The 18,257-nt window shown below is 40.4% G+C and overlaps 1 protein-coding gene across 10 annotated transcripts in view; it reads right to left on the reverse strand.

The window, feature by feature from the left end:
* Window positions 1-18,257, reverse strand: part of LOC126259432 (probable cytochrome P450 301a1, mitochondrial) — a 414,350-nt gene that overhangs the window by 60,043 nt on the left and 336,050 nt on the right. For 3 of the 10 annotated variants that reach the window (XM_049956243.1, XM_049956238.1, XM_049956234.1), the window contains exon 5: window positions 53-169. The exons of the other annotated variants lie outside the window; for them this stretch is intronic. In XM_049956243.1, the coding sequence (XP_049812200.1) occupies window positions 53-169 (117 nt within the window). The remainder of the gene's footprint in view (window positions 1-52; window positions 170-18,257) is intronic. 10 annotated transcript variants of the gene reach the window in all.

Raw genomic sequence — 18,257 nt, forward strand, 5'->3', positions numbered from 1 at the left:
GAAGACCTTGCCTAGTAAAGCGCCTAGGACTCGTGTCACCAAATACCCTCACCTGTCGGTGAAGTCCTGGGCGACCTGGTTGATGGACGGGATATACAGTTTGGTGGAACGCGGTTGCATCATGGGCTGGTTCACTCTCTTCCTAAATTCGTACCACTGCTCCCCCTGACTGCAACAAGACCACACCACACTGTTCGTGACAATATGAACCCCATCTGAAATAACGGAGATCATCATGACTCTAAAAAGTAATATTCGTATTGGGTGGACAATATCTCGCATAACACACTAAAATGTTGTGGGGCTATAATAAGTTATGTTCTTAGTACATATGAAATTCATGATCAACTCAGGGTGATTTCCCAGATAAACTGGGATTGGATGGGTCATTATTAGACCTCTCTATGAAAAGTGTGATACAGTAGACGTCAATAACATATGTCCATTGACACGCCTTACTCCTTCTAAAATTTCTGGGAAGGTAATGTACTCCAGGGCCCGTCATACACCTGTCTAGTAATAGGGTCTTTAGCCAGTCACAGTTTGAACATCAAAACGGCCGTATTACTAAGTCAGCTATTCATAAATTTATTGAGCACATAATAAAAACCTTAAATGATAAACTATCAACAAGTGGGGATCTTCTGTGACTTATTGAAAACTTTGGAGAGGGTCAGTCATAATATTATGTTAGAGAAGTCAAGTTTTTACGGAATATGTAGTTCAGAAAATGCCTGGCTTAGTTCTTATTTCAGAAATAAGGCTATCTGAGAAATACAAAGAGGGAGATCACATTATTTGCATAGGAAGAATTTACAATGGACGTCCAAGCGAGTTGCCGCCGTTGTTAGCACAGTGGACTCGCATTCGGGAGGACGACTGTTCAAACCCGCGCCCGGCCACCCTCATTTAGGTTTTCCTTGATTTTCCTTAATCGCTTCAGGTAAATGCCGGGACAGTTCCTGTGAAGGGGCACGGTCGATTTCCTTCGCCAAACGTGTGTGAATGTTCAAATGTTTGTGAAATCTTATGGGACTTAACTGCTAAGGTCATCAGTCCCTAAGCTTACACACTACTTAATCTAAATTATCCTAAGGACAAACACACACACCCATGCCCGAGGGAGGACTGGAACCTCCGCCGGGACCAGCCGCATAGTCCGTGACTGCAGCGCCTTAGACCGCTCGGCTAATCCTATGACGGCGCCTTCCTTCGCCGTACTTCCCTAATCCGATGGGACGATGAGCTCGCTGTCCAGCCCCCCCCCCCCCCCAATCAGCCAACCAACCAACAATGGACATCCCACATGGTTCGATAATTGGTCCGCTACTGTTCTTGCTTTATATTACACAAATGGACTAGCTTTAAACTTTGACATCCAGTTTTGCACTATCAGAAATATTCTACCTTCTATTAACCTAATGTACCAACAAGAAATAATAAACACAGTAGAAAATTTACGATCTTAATTGTGCACATTGATGAAGACTAAAACAGGAAAAAACATATTGTATACTTGCTAAAGAGTTAGTTTGAGTTACATCTTCCATAAGAATAATTGCCAACTTTTAGGGTATAGAAGTCAATGAGTTATCGTATTTTGCATTTTTTCATTCACTGATGTCTTATGGGATAATATTCTAGGGTAACTCCTCACTTACGCAAAAAGTATTAACTGCACAGAAGAAAGTAATCAGAACTATGTGTGAATTCAGACATGTACATCTTGCAGGTATCTCTTTACGTAACTTCACAGTTAATTTACACATTTTTGAAATTTATTATCAATAATTTACCTAAGTTTGAGAGTAACAAAAATGCTGATGAAGGAAAAATGATCTGCATTACCCTTCAATGAATCTAACTTTGATACAGAAAGAAGTGATATATGCACTATTAAACGTTTTGACAATCTATCCATGAAATAAAATATCTGACAGGTAGCAAAAGTGCTTTCAAATTTAGACTAAGCATGTTTCTTCTTGACAACGTCTCCTATACCATAGAAGAATTATTGAGTGGAATCAATTAGTTAATAAAAAGAAATCTAGAAAACCTGTAAATGGCCAGCATGTAGACAAGCTTCTTGACAACTCTTTCTATACCTCAGAGGAAGTCTTAAGGAGAAACAATTAGGTAATAAAAGAAACAAAAAAAATCCGAAGACCTGTGGATGTCCAGCATGTAACCATATAAATATCACTTTTATTTTTTTAGTTGTATATAAATATTCTATGTTTGCTCCACTAACACATTCCACATAATAACGTTTACCGTGAATTTGATCTATGGAACAAGTAACTATCACATCAATATCGTTTTACTGCAGGAAGCGAATCATGGTCTGTGGGGAAGCACGAAAAGATTAGAACCAAAGTGACTGAGAAGCAGTATTACAAAAGGATGCCCAAGAAACGAGGAGATTTTTCGTAGCATCGACGAGTACGAGTAACTCGATCGCTGACCGACCTCTGGTAAGACAAGGGACATTCAGTGACAGAATTCGCGAGGCCACTCGTCCTTTTGTTTCGCTAATCTGCAGGCATTACTATTTGTTACACAGCGTAAGATGCAAGGAGACCAAGTACTGCCAACAACATACTGTCAACTCACATTTTTAGCTTTCTACCTATGTGAAGTCGAAAACTATCCGAGCATTGTCAAAATGTTTTAGATAATGTGAGAGACTGTATTGCTTATTAATTTATCTATGATGTTCATCTGTCGTGTTCAGTGAACTAACGAAACAACGCTATGAAGGAAGCATTCTGCTTTTACACATGAGGTACAACTTATCACGATAACAATACGACAAAAGTCTTATTTTTTTAATAAAACGAAGTTATTCCAAATCGTCACGAATATTAACAAGACAGTACGCATCTTCGGCCCCGAAACGGTCATGCCTACAGTCATACTGTGTTGGTTCAAATGTCTCTGAGCACTATGGGACTTAACATCTGAGGTCATCAGTCTCTTAGAACTTAGAACTACTTAAATCTAAATAACCTAAGGACATCACACACATCCATGCCCGTGGCAGGATTCGAACAATACGACCGTGGCGGTCGCGCGGTTCCAGACTGAAGCGCCTAGAACCGCTCGGTCACAACGGCCGGCCACATACTGTGTCACAGGACTACTACGAAAGTATGAAAATATAGCAGAACAGATAGGTACGTTAAGGATATTGAAATAAATAAGGGAAATAACGTAACTGGCCTGTCACTAACCACACTGTCCACTTTCGATGGGTAATACGTGAATTCAAGGAAGGACACTCCTTTACCACTCCTTGAATGTTTTGGTGTCGCAAATGAGGACTGTGCACGTTCTTCTAGATTTTTCGTTGGATTCGCCAACTGACATCCAAACTGTCACATTCCAACCTAACCAGACCTCAGGCTAAGTTAAAGGTCAGTCTGTCACTACAACCAGGTTATTTGCTTTCAAATTCGTTTGCCTCTCTAACTCAGAGCCAAACTATTATATTCCAACCTAACGTAAACCTCCGGCTAAGATTCAAGTCTGTCACCACAACCAATTTTTGCTTCCATATTCGATGGCTCCATCATCTCACAAACAGACTGTCACCTCCCATCCTTAATTAGGTGTCAGGCTAAGCAACGTATCATTCGGTCACCGCAACGAAGTTTTTTAGTTGCGTATTCCTTTATTAAAGCCACTCCATGCACTGTCGTCGAAAAGAATCATTCATTACTCATTAATCAATAGACTCAAAAATTGCGAAAATGCATGAGAAATATTACTTTATACATCTTCGCCAGGGTAGCTAGGACATGGTCGTTAACCTTACTTAATTCACGTGATTGCCCAACCACAGTGGACAAGGTCGTGAAGACCGACTAAAAAATGTTTTTCCCGTATTTACTGCATTGTCCACAGCAAGTTCATAACGAAATCCAGTCAACAAATTACGAACGCTGATCAACAAAGACTGAGACATTTTTTTCCTGTAGCGTCCATGATATTTTCCTATCTGTATCATGAATATTTGAAAAGAGCGGGTTTTTATGTATAATGTCAATAGGTGGTAGCACTCTCGTAGGTAAGTTGATAGTAATGCTCTATCTTGTAGACGCTCTTTGCATTTCGCATACTACACAGTGACAGTGATGAGAGGAGCAATATGGCGTAATAAAAATGTGTGTTCATTTAAACCACACGATCACTGAAACTTTCGAAAAGCACCTTGTTGAACAATGTTTAGGTGCTTCAAGGACTTCAAAGAAGGCCGACTTGTCTTTCCTGTGCAAAGTGGACATGGTGTTTATGCTTCTGCTGTGATAGTGATCACATTTTTGGATTGTCATGGAATGATTTACCAGCACGCGGTTCCTGCTCACATTGCTTCACAGCAGCGTACTATACATCAGTGCTGGCTAAACTAAGGAAGCATATTGCAAGGAGAGGATCAGTAGTTTCTCAGACTGGGTGGCAACTTCACCATGATAATGTGCGGCTTTACATCGCAAATCAAATCGTGCAGTTACTGGCTCAATTCGATATTACATGTGTACCGCATCTGCCTTAGATCCCTGATCTTGCTTCCTGTGATTTTATTTATTCTAGTCACTAAAGGCAAAGCTTCAGAACATTTGATATGAGAACTCTGACGCAGTGGCGAAGAAAAGAAGGGTGATTTTCAAGGACCTAACAAAGAATGACCTACACGAAGTTTTAGAGGACTGACAGAGACTATATAAAAAGTGGATGCAAGTAGGAGAGGAGTAATTTGAAAAAGGTCATGTAAACATTGAAATGGAGTAATAAACACCTTAACGTCAAAGGTGAATAAATAAATTAATATGAGTATTTGTTGATCAGCTCTCATATTCAGTGCCACAATAAGATCAATAAATCGTTTAATGACAAAAAATTAAAAATTATCATGGAAGATTGCCTAGCGTGCAATTCTCCAAAGTTTTCACCTTTAGAATTACACGGTACTGAGTCAAGCTAGCGAGGAAACTGATGGCAGTGAGGTTTTCTTAAGATTTCTTTACCAATCGCCGAGTTGCCTGGTTGTAGCTCTGTCACAGAAGAGGTAAAAACATTGGCTTCAGCAAGAATGGAACTGACAGCTAATGCAGTCATCCCTTTGAAGGGCAAACACCTTATTGCTGAGTTAACTGGGAACTGTAACAAAACATCACTATCTTGTTGCCCCAAAGACGGCTAACAGACAAGTAATTTGCAACATAAAAGACGAGATTAGCTGTACTTTTGCTTGGAACAAGCTACCTAAACTCAGGAACACAAATTTGCTAGCTGTAAGTCATCAGTTAAGTGAGAACCATTTAACATTTTTTTCCAGACTCACGAGAAAATATCAAATGGATATAGCGGGATAATTCTAAGTCACTTCCGGAAGTAAATCGACAGTAACAAAGGAGGGAAGATTAGGAAGGGTTTAACATCCCATCGACGTCGAGGTCAACGAGGAAAACCTAAATCTGGATGGCCGAACGCGAATTTCAACAGCCGTCCTACCGAATGCGAGTCAAATGAAAATATAATTGTGCAAAAAACTGTCAAAGGTGAAAGCTCCCGTGTAAAAGTGTTAGAACGAGCCATTCCCACAGAAGAATGTAGATGTGTATTTAGTTCTGTAAAAAAATGAGGAGGAGCCAACATCACAGCTTTCGGCAATTTTTTTGAGATTTTGCTAAGAGGCTATAACTTACGAAGCAGAGGTAGTGTTTGAAAGCGGAGGTAGTGTTTCGAAAGTTAGATGTAGACAGGAAGCAGACTACAAAAAGTATTACACTCTTGGGAACTATCATACAGAACGTACTAACGCTCACTAGAGTTATGAACAGATAAAGTTAGGTGACAGTGAACCGATTATTTAACAAATTGTGACATGTGAAATATGTGCAGTGACCATCATTTCATTTGTGTACTAGACTACAAGATTTGTTATTCAACTGTCTTTGAAATTAACACAATAACTGTACACTAGTAAGTAACGAATTATCATTGTTGTTGTTGTGGTCTTCAGTCCTGAGACTGGTTTGATGCAGCTCTCCATGCTACTCTATCCTGTGCGAGCTTCTTCATCTCCCAGTACCTACTGCAACCTACATCCTTCTGAATCTGCTTAGTGTATTCATCTATTGGTCTCCCTCTACGATTTTTACCCTCCACGCTGCCCTCCAATGCTAAATTTGTGATCCCTTGATGCCTCAAAACATGTCCTACCAACCGATCCCTTCTTCTAGTCAAGTTGTGCCACAAACTTTTCTTCTCCCCAATTCTATTCAATACCTCCTCATTAGTTACGTGATCTACCCACCTAATCTTCAGCATTCTTCTGTAGCACCACATTTCGAAAGCTTCTATTCTCTTCTTGTCCAAACTAGTTATCGTCCATGTTTCACTTCCATACATGGCTACACTCCATACAAATACTTTCAGAAACGACTTCCTGACATTTAAATCTATACTCGATGTTAACAAATTTCTCTTCTTCAGAAATGATTTCCTTCCCATTGCCAGTCTACATTTTATATCCTCTCTACTTCGACCATCATCAGTTATTTTGCTCCCTAAATAGCAAAACTCCTTTACTACTTTAAGTGACTCATTTCCTAGTCTAATTCCCTCAGCATCACCCGACTTAATTCGACTACATTCCATTATCCTCGTTTTGCTTTTGTTGATGTTCATCTTATATCCTTCTTTCAAGACACTGTCCATTCCGTTCAACTGCTCTTCCAAGTCCTTTGCTGTCTCTGACAGAATTACAATGTCATCGGCGAACCTCAAAGTTTTTACTTCTTCTCCATGAATTTTAATACCTACTCCAAATTTTTCTTTTGTTTCCTTTACTGCTTGCTCAATATACAGATTGAATAACATCGGGGAGAGGCTACAACCCTGTCTCACTCCTTTCCCAACCACTGCTTCCCTTTCATGCCCCTCGACTCTTATAACTGCCATCTGCTTTCTGTACAAATTGTAAATAGCCTTTCGCTCCCTGTATTTTACCCCTGCCACCTTCAGAATTTGAAAGAGAGTATTCCAGTTAACATTGTCAAAAGCTTTTTCTAGGTCTACAAATGCTAGAAACGTAGGTTTGCCATTCCTTAATCTTTCTTCTAAGATAAGTCGTAAGGTTAGTATTGCCTCACGTGTTCCAACATTTCTACGGAATCCAAACTGATCTTCCCCGAGGTCGGCTTCTACTAGTTTTTCCATTCGTCTGTAAAGAATTCGCGTTAGTATTTTGCAGCTGTGACTTATTAAACTGATAGTTCGGTAATTTTCACATCTGTCAACACCTGCTTTCTTTGGGATTGGAATTATTATATTCTTCTTGAAGTCTGAGGGTATGTCGCCTGTCTCATACATCGTGCTCACCAGATGGTAGAGTTTTGTCATGAATGGCTCTCCCGAGGCCATCAGTAGTTCTAATGGAATGTTGTCTACTCCCGGGGCCTTGTTTCGACTCAGGTCTTTCAGTGCTCTGTCAAACTCTTCACGCAGTATCTTATCTCCCATTTCGTCTTCATCTACATCCTCTTCCATTTCCATAATACTGTCCTCAAGTACATCGCCCTTGTATAAACCCTCTATATACTCCTTCCACCTTTCTGCCTTCCCTTCTTTGCTTAGAACTGGGTTGCCATCTGAGCTCTTGATATTCATACAAGTTGTTCTCTTCTCTCCAAAGGTCTCTTTAATTTTCCTGTAGGCAGTATCTATCTTACCCCTAGTGAGACAAGCCTCTACATCCTTACATTTGTCCTCTATCCATCCCTGCTTAGCCATTTTGCACTTCCTGTCGATATCATTTTTGAGACGTTTGTATTCCTTTTTGCCTGCCTCATTTACTGCATTTTTATATTTTCTCCTTTCATCAATTAAATTCAATATTTCTTCTGTTACCCAAGGATTTCTATTAGCCCTCGTCTTTTTACCTACTTGATCGTCTGCTGCCTTCACTACTTCATCCCTCAGAGCTGCCCATTCTTCTTCTACTGTATTTCTTTCCCCCATTCCTGTCAATTGTTCCCTCATGCTCTCCCTGAAACTCTCTACAACCTCTGGGTCTTTCAGTTTATCCAGGTCCCATCTCCTTAAATTCCCACCTTTTTGCAGTTTCTTCAGTTTCAATCTGCAGTTCATAACCAATAGATTGTGGTCAGAATCCACATCTGCCCCTGGAAATGTCTTACAATTTAAAACCTGGTTCCTAAATCTCTGTCTTACCATTATATAGTCTATCTGAAATCTGTCAGTATCTCCAGGATTCTTCCAGGTATACAACCTTCTTTCATGATTCTTGAACCAAGTGTTAGCTATGATTAATTTATGCTCTGTACAAAATTCTACAAGGCGGCTTCCTCTTTCATTCCTTCCCCCCAATCCATATTCACCTACTATGTTTCCTTCTCTCCCTATTCCTACTGACGAATTCCAGTCACCCATGACTATTAAATTTTCGTCTCCCTTCACTACCTGAATAATTTCTTGTATCTCATCATACATTTCATCTATTTCTTCATCATCTGCAGAGCTAGTTGGCATATAAACTTGTACTACTGTAGTAGGCATGGGCTTTGTGTCTATCTTGGCCACAATAATGCGTTCACTATGCTGTTTGTAGTAGCTTACTCGCACGCCTATTTTTTTTATTCATTATTAAACCTACTCCTGCATTACCCCTATTTGATTTTGTATTTATAACCCTGTAATCACCTGACCAAAAGTCTTGTTCCTCCTGCCACCGAACTTCACTAATTCCCACTATATCTAACTTTAACCTATCCATTTCCCTTTTTAAATTTTCTAACCTACCTGCCCGATTAAGAGATCTGACATTCCACGCTCCGATCCGTAGAACGCCAGTTTTCTTTCTCCTGATAACGACGTCCTCTTGAGTAGTCCCCGCCCGGAGATCCGAATGGGGGACTATTTTACCTCCGGAATATTTTACCCAAGAGGACGCCATCATCATTTAACCATACAGTAAAGCTGCATGCCCTCGGGAAAAATTACGGCTGTAGTTTCCCCTTGCTTTCAGCCGTTCGCAGTACCAGAACAGCAAGGCCGTTTTGGTTATTGTTACAAGGCCAGATCAGTCAATCATCCAGACTGTTGCCCCTGCAACTACTGAAAAGGCTGCTGCCCCTCTTCAGGAACCACATGTTTGTCTGGCCTCTCAACAGATACCCCTCTGTTGTGGTTGCACCTACGGTACGGCCATCTGTATCGCTGAGGCACGCAAGCCTCCCCACCAACGGCAAGGTCCATGGTTCATGGGGTGGAGAATTATCATAGTTACTAAAAATAGATAATCCAGTACAACCGCCAACGTCTTTGCATGTGTATGTAGCCTGCTCTGACTACCAACCAATATAATACTGTCTTCCCAACTTTAACAACGCAGGCAACATAACTTTCAGAGCAGCTAGGGACTCATTCTGCATATCACCAGCAGATGAAATGAAATTAAAGTTAGTATCAAAGAGCGAATTGAATTTAGCCACAAATAAAGTTACTATTTAAAGTAGAAAGCTGTTCTAAGATTCTGACAATTATCTATGAAGATTCCAGTAGCCTAGAGGCTTCGCTAGTGTGATACCACCAGGAACTAACTGAAGTGCAAACATCACCAAATGCGAATTGGTGCATAGAAATTCCAACCCATGCTCAGCTTAATGAACCTCTAACTGAAATTTCGGTTTCTCTCCATCTGCAGATCGACACGTCTATTCTTCAGACAAAGTTCGCTTTTACTGACAAAGCAGTATCGGCAGTTATGTTGTAATCATTGCAAGTAGATATGAAACCGAACGTCATTTGTAGCTTTCAAGATAGTGTGTATGAAAATATTCCTAAACGAATTGTTTTCAACTTTATAACGACCAAATGAACAAAAATTGTTATATCTTCATAATGTTTACAGTATAACTCCTGGTAACGCAGGAAAATTAAGAAAAGTTACAGAAAAACAAAAATAATTACAACTACTGAAGATTATGGCCACTCAGATAATTCCTCCTGATCTTAATTTTTGGTGTTCATGCTGCAGTTGGTGAATATGAAAGCTACTCATAACTACGCTTTAGCTCTGATCTCTAGTTACACAAACAGAAATAAATTCATTAGACAATTCGTTTGATCTAGTCGACGGCTAGCTGCTCCGTTCTTTCAAACACAAGTACAAGGTGCTCAAGAAAAAACTCAGCTGTGGAAACGTATTATTCCTACTGTTGGACTGACACATGGCAACATCACAGTATATGTTTGGCAACTGTGTGACCATCGATTTGCTTCCTGGAGTGACAAAGAATCATCCTGCTATATTCACTTGACATTTTCTTCTCATTTCTGAATTATTCTGAATTACGGGAAGACGCACAGGCAGCAAATTTATATTTTGGATTCCAGAAACTTGTTACAAGCATAAACTACAGCAAACCTCATCTTTCAAGTTGTGAATTATCCGTCTTATCCCCTATTGGGGCTACAAGGTAGCTATGTCTGCTACAGTTGTCCATTAGCTGAGTAGTAGACTATTTACCCTTCAAAGGTAAAACATTGCGTTATCTGTCCGTTCCAGTCTCGCTGAAGACAAGATTTTTTCCTCTTCTGTGACAAAGCTACAAGCAGATCGGCTGTCAGTAAAGAAATCTTAAGAGAACTTTTCCCCAACAATTTTCTTCCTACCTCGATTCCATACGATGTAGGTGTAAAGGTGTAAAACTTGGAAAATTGTTCACTTGCTGAAGCCTGCTTTTTCTGTTTCTGCAGAGGTATTTATTACTTTTTGTGAACATACAATTGTACGACTGAATAATGGCACTGAGTAATTTGTTAACAGCATTTCGTTATGTAACCACCTCCACAGCTACTATTCCAGTTTCTTTCCTCCTGTGCACCGAAAAACAGTCGAGATTTTAGAGGGTTCCAGGAGAAAAATAAACTGCACATGGGAATTATAGCGTCCCCAGTGCCAAATTTTTATCATGTAGCCGTAAAATAATAATTTCTCTGTGTAGGTTTAGATTACAAAGAAATAATTTATGACAGAATGATCTAAAGAGACGACAAGATACACTCTTTTGTTAATTTTTTAGTCGTCGTCACTTACTTCCTCTTTTGTCTTGAATGTGTACGTACGACATCTTGCGAGTGCTGACAAATGTAAGCATATTTGTATGAGTTAAGCATATAATATACTGATTTAATATTATTGTGCACTTTTAATTTGTAAGAGGTGATCCCGATTTCATGTCCGCCTTCCTTGAATTAACCTGCATTCAAGTAATTTACAGCTCAACAATCGCAGCGGCCGATGCAGCCAACGACGCCATTACGTGGCGATCTTAACTTATGAAAAATTAGCGGAAGCGGAAAACTCGCCCGCTATTAGCATAATATTAATTTTTCTCCACAGCCGCCCGACGTTGCAGAAAATACTTAGCTTTAAGATTCTTATTTTCAGTACCATAGCCGAGAGCCAGAGCCAGGACTCTGACTACAATACAATGGTTAATGGAGGTAAGAAAAATACTTTCGCGCGTGTGTGGGCCGCAATTTTAATTAATAACTAAAGATTTCTTGCTTTAAAGTGAACTGACTAGCCGAGGAAATTAATATGAAAAGTTTATTACATTGTTCAACTTAAATATCATTTTTAATAAGGCCCACCACGTAAGTCGGCAACAATCAAAAAATAATAATAACAATAATAATATTATATATATTAAATTACGACGGCCGACGGACGCGAGATTGGCGCCGCAACTTTGGGGCCCGATTAATATGATTCTATTGTACTGAATGTAATTATGTATGTGTCTAATTGTTGTAAAATATTAATGCTTGTATGAATTCTTTTGTACAACAACAAAACCACACCCTGAGGAGATCTGGAGAAGAAAAAGTGTAGAAAAGAAAAGGGATTACGAGAAAGAAAAATAAGTAAGGTAAGGCCTATTGTGCAAGCATCCTGTGTAGCTCTGTGCGGAATATCGAACCCATGTGCACATGAGATACCTTCGGTGTTTTGTGTATTTATGTGTTTATTTTTGGAGGGGATAATTATTCGTTTTGTGTATTTATGTGTTTATTTTTGGAGGGGATAATTAATCGTGTGTGTATCAGTGTTAAAGATTTGTCAGTGGCTTAAAGTTAATTTAGTATGGGTAAGATAGGACAACCTAAAGCATCCGTACCAGAAGAACAAAATTCGGTTAATATGGAAAGTGAGGGTCATTTGCAATACGTAAACGAATCCCAAGCCACCGCCTCGGATAACATAATTTCCGGAGCGGGGGGCGAGGATCTGTGGACGGTGAATGACGCTCCACAGCAGAATGGGAATAGAGTAACAACTCCACTGCCTGGGCAGGGGGTCCAATCGAGTGCTAGATTAAGCGGGGCACCAGTATGCTCACCGATTGCAGACCCATTTGCAGAATTTCTGCGCAGGTTAGAAGAAAGAGATAGGGAAAGAGATCAGAAACCGGCTCAGATGCTCTATGAGCAAGAGCAACAAAGAGAACAGAAAGAAAGGGAAAAAGAAAGAGTGTTAGAACAGAGGGAAAAAGAAAGAGACGAAAAACTGGCTCAGATGCTACGTGAGCAAGAGCGGCGCAATGAAGCAAAACTAGATAGGATCCAAAGCGAACTTGCCGAGATGCGGGACGCTTGCAAAGAAATCCCCGATCTTGTGCAAAGCTTGGCCGGCGAGATGCAAAAACTACACATATCGCAGGCTAGGCTTGAAGACAATGTCCAGACTTTAACCAACCGCGTGGATAATGTGGAGATAGATGCACGGAAAAGTATTGACGCATATTTGGAAGTGCAAGCTCAAAAAGTAGAAAAAGAATTAAATGAATGGCTAGAAGTAAAGGATCGCGAGATATCTGCAAAGATTGAAAGCGACGTAAAAACAGCTGTAGAACAAGCGACTGCGGCCGCGAGTATAAATATTGACGCTAGCGCTGCTGCACTACATGCCGAATTAACACAGATCAAATCCCGTGTGACAGCGGAGTTGCCAAATTGGCAACAGGAGGTCGCGCGAAGACTGTCTGCGTTGGAAAGCAATGTAAACAGTGGCGGACAGATCATGAATCCGACTCCGCGTACTGATTACTGTAATAACGCTGACGGTATGCAGGGTACGAGTGCGCAACCGCAACCTAATGCGAATTATGAGCACGAACAACATGCGATACCGTGCAGCGCACATCACGAAGTGATGAATGTCCCAGAATGTAGCAATCAGACGTGCAAAAAAGAGGACAATGTAATAAAACACAGGACATTCCAACCTTTCAATAGCGAAAAACGAAATGTCCACCCTGTTGTATTTATTAAGAGCTTCAGGAATGTGTTTCCCAGGACATGGACGGAAAGACAAAGAATACAGTTCGTGGTCTCCTTTATTCAAGGTGACGCGGCACTGTGGGCCACCGACGTGTCCGAAAAATGTCTAACGATGCAACAGTTTGAAGGTGCATTCTTGCAAAAATTCTGGTCCGATAGCGTCCAAGAAAGACTACGAAAGGAGTTGTACAGTCCAGAAATGTACAATCCTAAGATGGGAACGTTACGCAAATATTTCGAAAAGTATATAAACAAAACCAGGTACTGGGACGAGCCAATGTCCGATCGTGACATAATCAGATTAATAAAAATGAAGTTGCCCAGTGAAATTAAAAGATATTTCATCAATGTGCCGGAATACGATATAGAACAATTCATGGAAATAGTGGATTCTGTTGACTTATTGATCGAAGATATGAAAACCGAAAACAAGTGGAACCATGCAGGCTGTAATCAACAAAAAGCCGATTACAATAGCAGCCACAGTAATGGTAGTAACTTAGTACCAAATGGTAACGGGAATAGGCAAGAGCACCGGCAACAGAATCGAGGCACAAACAATGGCAATGGTTATAACGGCAACGGTTATAATCGTCAAAATCGAAAGAGACATCATGATGGACGCATGAGTAATGGATATAATGGTAACGGCAATCCGCAATGGCGGAACAACCGAAACCAGTGGCGTGGTTGTAATGAACCGACACCACAGTGGCAACAAAATACAGCGCCACAATGGAACGCCAACCCAGGTTCGTCACAGAACATGTCAGGAAGTTACAACCGACCACCGCAAAACCAGGGCCATACACAATATCAAAATACACCATCGAGGAGGCAGGGCGGCCAACCCAACAGTAGCAGCAACAACAACCAGAACCACAATGTGAGGTTAGTGGAAGTGACAGACAACTGTCAACCCACTAATGCTCATCCGTTAAACTAAAGACAGCCACAATACGCTCTCCGTCGTTGGCTGCAGGATGGTGTAGTGAGGGCACATTCACGGATGACAGCCATAAACTCTGTATGCTGAGATACAATGAAGGAACAAAAATAGAAAAGGAACTTGTATACATACCGCAGAAATGTAACCGAACTGACAAAAGTGTTGTGCAAGCTATATTGCAAGCAGATATGTATGGAGCACCAATACACATAATAGTCGATACCGGTGCGTCAACCAATGTCATGAGTGCACATTTTTACAAGTACTTGAGTCAAAATAATAGAATACCAGTATTGCCAGTGAAGAATTGTCGTGTAACAGGTGCAATAGGTGCACAATCTCATATCATAAAGCACCAGGTGCAAGTCGAGTTTACGGTAGGAAATGAAGCAATGAAAAGCTCGTTCCTGGTAGTTAAGGGATTAGGTGTTGCTTGCATCCTGGGGATGGAATTTTTACGCCAGAGGGACGCAAAAATCGACCTCTTTTGCGGGGAAGTAAGCCTTATGAATGAGGATAGACGTGTAGTTTTGCCGTTGTTGAGGACACGGGAAGTGCACGGTAAATATTGCCGGAGCTTTCAGTCGAGATTCGAAGGAATACAGGTAATGAATTTATATTCTGACTTAAGTACAAGACAAGCATATTATAAAGAATTTATTACTGAAGATAAAGAGGAAAAAACGAAACTGATAGCCATGAAAGTCAGAGAGTCAGAACATTTGACTGAAGCACAACAAAACGAATTGACTCAGCTACTTACAGATTATGAGAATGTGTTTTCGGAAAAACGCGGTGTTATCGAGGGCTACACCTGTAACATCAAAGTGGTACCTCACGTTACTTTCTGTCACGCAAACTACACCATCCCGTGGTCAAAGGAGGAGGCAATTACGAGGGAAACAAGAAAAATACTTACAAAGACTTAAAGAAGTTTGCTCAGTAGAGCAGGGTTTACATTTGTGTGTAGTAGGTTAAGTTTATAGTGTATTTTTTTCTGTGTGTAAATGTTAAGATTTTAGTGTAATATTTAAAAACAATGACGCACACAAGATTAGTGCGATTCAATTTTGTAGATGTTAAGGAATAATAGTATTTTTAAGCAATTGCATTTTGAAAAAAAAAATGAACGTAGGTTTAAGAATATGTTAAAAATTTCATGTTGAAAAATGCTTTAAAAAAATACTTTTAAAAAAAAATTCAACAGCATGTAACGATGAAAGAATTTTTCATGAGTGTATCATGAATATTTTTGAACTGTAGTAGTAATGCAACTTATGAAATTCAATATTATAGTGTATAAGTCGTTTCAGGTATTTATGTCTATATCGATCTTGAAATATGCTCAATCGTAATTTACTTAACAATATCAATGCAGGGTGTACATCACCCAAGGTACCTCATGTGTTGTGGACAAGGTACAAAGCAAATCAGTAAACGCGACTACCGCTAAGCACTGTTAAAATATATTGCCATCTGCTAAGGCAGAGATTTGCACGAATTTGTAGTGTAAACAAAAGTCACAAATCTAACATTAATCTAGGAACTTGCACGCTAGGCCTAGATTATAAAATGTCTACAATAATGCGAGAGGCAAAGTTTTGTAAAGTCGAGCCTGGCTCTGGAGGGCAAGTACGCAATGAGTGGGCAGACATGACATGGGGACTTACCTCAGATGAGACGGAAATACAATTGTATAGTCAAAAAATCTGAAGGCAAGTACCACTCTAAGTGGAAAATGAAAAGAGATAATTAGTGCGAGAGACTGGTAAAATCCAGCACGAGCCAAAATCCAGTTCAGACTGAATGAAATACATTAGTGTTTGTGAACTAATCGAAACAGTTACTTTAAACAGTGTGAAAAACTGTGAAGGTGAAACTGTGATATGGACAGTGAAGTGCTAGTATTGAACGTTCAACAGCGGTAAAGACGCCAAACGCCAATATTACGCACGAAAAACTGTGAATTTGCTTATAAATGTGAACTGTTAACGTGAAGTGAACCCACAGTCAATATTTTTGGGACAGACTGTAATTTAAGTGAGTACAACAATGCGAGATTGGAATGCGATGCGTGGACTGTTGCAAGACAGCGACCGCATAAACGGCGAATGTTTGTGATAAGCTCGTATTGGGACACTCACCAGTGCCTGCGAGTGCGGCGGAAACAAATAATTTTGTCAAGACAAAAACTGACGTGTGATGGAAACAGTATTGCATCAAAACTGCATTCACGGGAGAAGGTCCATGTCATGTATTCTGCAAGGCAGTGCTAGCTTGACACTCGGAAACTGGCGAAAGCTTAACAACAACTGCCACACTAATAAATGCTTCTTTCCCACTAGCGTAACCATCTGCAGCGAGAAACAAATGTTACGTTGGTTGTGTGTATGTTTCATGTACTACGTCGGAGATGCGTAGCAGAGCTGACTCCTGCCAACACTGCCAACAAGAGCGGGGGGCGAATATCATCCCACTCCGCCACGCCCGGGCGAGACAGAAGCGCATCGCCAACGGTGAAGCCGATCAGCTGATTCTGACGTTCCGCGACGGCGAGAGACACGCTGGCGTCGAGCGGGCGTTGACCTCTCCGCAGCCGCCGCGGACGCCGACCACGAAACACACCAACCGACGCCGTCGCGAGCCAAACGTCGCGGCGTAGATCATCAACGACACCGCAATCAAGTGTTATAATGACCTCATTTTTTGCATAGTGCAACAAAAATATTTGTATGAACATCCTGTACTCCAATGACACTCCAGAAACAATTAAGGGAAAGTGACCAAAGCAGTTAGTCTGTCGCTCCGCCGAGGTTTTCCCCAGGTTTCCCTACGGCCGCGCCAAATGGGGAGCGAACAGTTGACACCCCTGGGACTTCAAATATTCCGGACTAATTCGTGGTTGTATACCTTGAACCTCATCTGTATTACACTTTGTGGACCACACACCTCAGTAATTTAACGCTTTAAATATACGATGTGACATATGTAAACTGTGAAAGAAAAATCTGCGTGTGGACACTGTGGACATAAAACAGGAAATATTTATGTCAAAAAAAAAAAAAAACACGAACATTTTTTATGACATAAACATTTCGGGGGGCAATATAGCGTCCCCAGTGCCAATTTTTTATCATGTAGCCGTAAAATAATAATTTCTCTGTGTAGGTTTAGATTACAAAGAAATAATTTATGACAGAATGATCTAAAGAGACGACAAGATACACTCTTTTGTTAATTTTTTAGTCGTCGTCACTTACTTCCTCTTTTGTCTTGAATGTGTACGTACGACATCTTGCGAGTGCTGACAAATGTAAGCATATTTGTATGAGTTAAGCATGTAATATACTGATTTAATATTATTGTGCACTTTTAATTTGTAAGAGGTGATCCCGATTTCATGTCCGCCTTCCTTGAATTAACCTGCATTCAAGTAATTTACAGCTCAACAATCGCAGCGGCCGATGCAGCCAACGACGCCATTACGTGGCGATCTTAACTTATGAAAAATTAGCGGAAGCGGAAAACTCGCCCGCTATTAGCATAATATTAATTTTTCTCCACAGCCGCCCGACGTTGCAGAAAATACTTAGCTTTAAGATTCTTATTTTCAGTACCATAGCCGAGAGCCAGAGCCAGGACTCTGACTACAATACAATGGTTAATGGAGGTAAGAAAAATACTTTCGCGCGTGTGTGGGCCGCAATTTTAATTAATAACTAAAGATTTCTTGCTTTAAAGTGAACTGACTAGCCGAGGAAATTAATATGAAAAGTTTATTACATTGTTCAAATTAAATATCATTTTTAATAAGGCTCACCACGTAAGTCGGCAACAATCAAAAAATAATAATAACAATAATAATATTATATATATATTAAATTACGACGGCCGACGGACGCGAGAGAATCCATGTTCGAAACTGTCATCCACC

Source organism: Schistocerca nitens, chromosome 5 (assembly GCF_023898315.1).
Source record: "Schistocerca nitens isolate TAMUIC-IGC-003100 chromosome 5, iqSchNite1.1, whole genome shotgun sequence".
NCBI classification, from domain to species: Eukaryota; Metazoa; Arthropoda; class Insecta; order Orthoptera; family Acrididae; genus Schistocerca; species Schistocerca nitens.